Source organism: Tupaia chinensis, unplaced genomic scaffold (assembly GCF_000334495.1).
Source record: "Tupaia chinensis unplaced genomic scaffold, TupChi_1.0 Scaffold000495_1, whole genome shotgun sequence".
NCBI lineage: Eukaryota > Metazoa > Chordata > Mammalia > Scandentia > Tupaiidae > Tupaia > Tupaia belangeri.
The window spans coordinates 843,611-846,098 of NW_006160007.1; the positions used below are offsets into that span (position 1 = coordinate 843,611).

At 47.9% G+C, this 2,488-nt stretch overlaps 1 protein-coding gene across 1 annotated transcript in view; it reads left to right on the forward strand.

Moving 5' to 3' along the window:
- ELAC2 (elaC ribonuclease Z 2) overlaps positions 1–2,488 on the forward strand; it is a gene marked incomplete in the record, with an annotated part of 41,872 nt that overhangs the window by 6,047 nt on the left and 33,337 nt on the right. The window contains 1 exon segment of the mRNA XM_027774946.1: positions 282–350. Coding sequence (XP_027630747.1) covers positions 282–350 — 69 coding nt within the window.

Genomic DNA, 2,488 nt, shown 5'->3' on the forward strand with positions numbered 1-2,488 from the left:
AGAGATAGAAAGCGAGAAATCCCCCCCCAGGGGGGATGGCCATGCCGCAATCCCTTCTCCTCCATTCTCCTCTCGGGTCTTGGGCATGCACACACACACACATACCCGGCATGAGTTTTAAGCCACCAGGTCCGGGACGTGAACCACGGTCGACTACATGAGAGTCCAGCGACATAGCTATTACACTAACTGCTGGTCCCCCATGGTTGTTGATCTTGACAGTTATTTTCACCTGTGTCTTTACTAACGCCGTCACCTGCCTGTCTGTGGTTTTCCTGTAGCTGTGCGACCCCACTCTGCACCGGAATACAAGGACGAGACCATGACCGTTTACCAGGTCCCCATATACGGTGAGTGCAAACGCCAGATTTCCTAGCAGAAGGCGCAAGAAAGAAAGAAATGGGGTGAAAGCAGAAGCAGGTTGGATCTTGCTTCAGGTAGCCTGCCTTGTTCTGAGCACAATTAGGAAGTTTAACTGAGGAATTAAGATGTGGTTTCTGCCCCTAAGGAGCTTATAGTCTTATAGGCAGATGCTTAACTCATGTCTGATGAAGGCGATTATACTTTAGAATACTTCCTACTTAAGAGCTGTCAGAAGATAGACTACTCAGATTTGCACATTCGTTCCTTCAGGTTTATGTGCCACAGATTTTGACAAGAAGATTCTGGAGAGGTTTGCCCAGATACATTTCCTTAAATAAAACACTAATAACAAGCGCCCTATAAGAAGTCCCATCAGGTGGGCAGAAGCTTCTGCACACCCCATCAGGTACCAGGGCCAGCTGACATGAAACAGATAGAGCAGACTGCTGTCCTTGTCATCCTTGAGTTTGGCTCAGTGCTGCCCATGTCAGTTTCAGCTATACGTGCAGAGAACTCTGAGCAGTAGGGAGGTCTCCTTGGTGGTGCCAGCCAGTACGATGCTCGCCAGGTACCGAAGGCCTGCAGAGAGTGAGCTGGCCAAGGCCAGAGAAGTCCAGAGCCTGACGGAGCGATGAGGCTTGTTATGCTGACTCACGGGCGGAGGGCCAGGGGCCAGGGTGTGGGTCCAGTGAGGGCACAGGTGCCTTTATGCCAGGAAGACAACTGGGCTGATGGAGCACTTGCTGCCCGACGCACTCTTGGTCTGGCGTCTTTTGTCTGGCCCCACGTCCTGACGTGTGTCCCTCCGTCCTTCCTCTCTAGGACTTGTCCTTCCTTCGTAGCGTGTCACGGTTTATATTTGTGGGGTCGATGCCTCCTTGCTCATTTCTGTTGGTGATTATTTTCCCATGGCCCCAAGGAATCGGGTGCAGGGAGGAACAAGCAGGGGTTCGGTGACTCCAGCAGCAGTGCTTTAGCTCCTTAGAGCAGTGGGTTTTTTTCATTTCTGCTTAATTACCAGAGGAGATGTGCACTGACCAGAGACGAGAGGGAGAGACACCTCTGTGGGGCGTGGTCACTGCAGTCCTCTCTCCTCCATTTCTCCATCCTGTTGGAACGATGGCTATGCGTGGACACATGTGCACATGCATCTGATGTGTTTTCAGTCTGCTGGGCCAGGATTTGAACCACACTCAGCCATGTAGGATCTGGCTGCTTCTAACCACTAGGCCACAGGGCTTGCCTGAATGTTTTTCTTGACCTTGAGACTTAACTAACTACATCGTTAGGTTCCTTCTCTTGGAGATAGCTCCTCTTTGGACCTACCTTTGTTAGTTTTTTCTTTTAGAATTATTTTTTATTTAACTTATTTATTATAAAGAATTATTTGATTTAACTTTATTTACTTATTTGTTATTTAATTTGACCAGAGAGGGACAGAACGAGAGAGAGCAAGAGAAAGAGGGAAAGTGAGAAAGCAAACTGCCAGGCTCAGGACTTGAACCATGGTCAGCCATGTGGGAGTCCAGCGTCTTTAACCACCACGCCATCTACTGGCCTCTTAACCTTATTTATTTATTTTGTTAATTTGACCAGAGAGGGACAGAGTAGACAAGTAAGAGAGAGAGAGAAAGTGAAAAAGCAAACGCCAGGTCCAGGACTCGAACCGTGGTCAGTCTTGTGGGAGTCCAGCACCCTTAACCACCACACCATCTGCCTGTCCCCCTACCTCTGTTAGTGATGAATAAGCCAGCCCATTCTTCCTGTGTGATTTCTTTCTTTCTTTCTTTCTTTCTTTCTTTCTTTCTTTCTTTCTTTCTTTCTTTTTTATTTATTTATTTTTTGAGAGGTTTTTGCTGTTAGGGCGCATACGCTCGCCAGAAAGACAGAGACAGAAAGCAAGAAATCACCCTCCAGGGGGGATGGCCACACTGCAATCCTTCTCCTCCATTCTCTTCTCAAGATCTTGGGCATGCATGTACATGCGCCCATTGTGAGTTTAAGTCACTGGGTCCGGGACTCAAACCGCAGTGGACTACATGGGAGTCCAGTGACAAAGCCACTATGCTAACTGCTGGTCCCATCTTTTTTTTTTTTTTTTTTTTTTATCACTTTTTTTGTATGC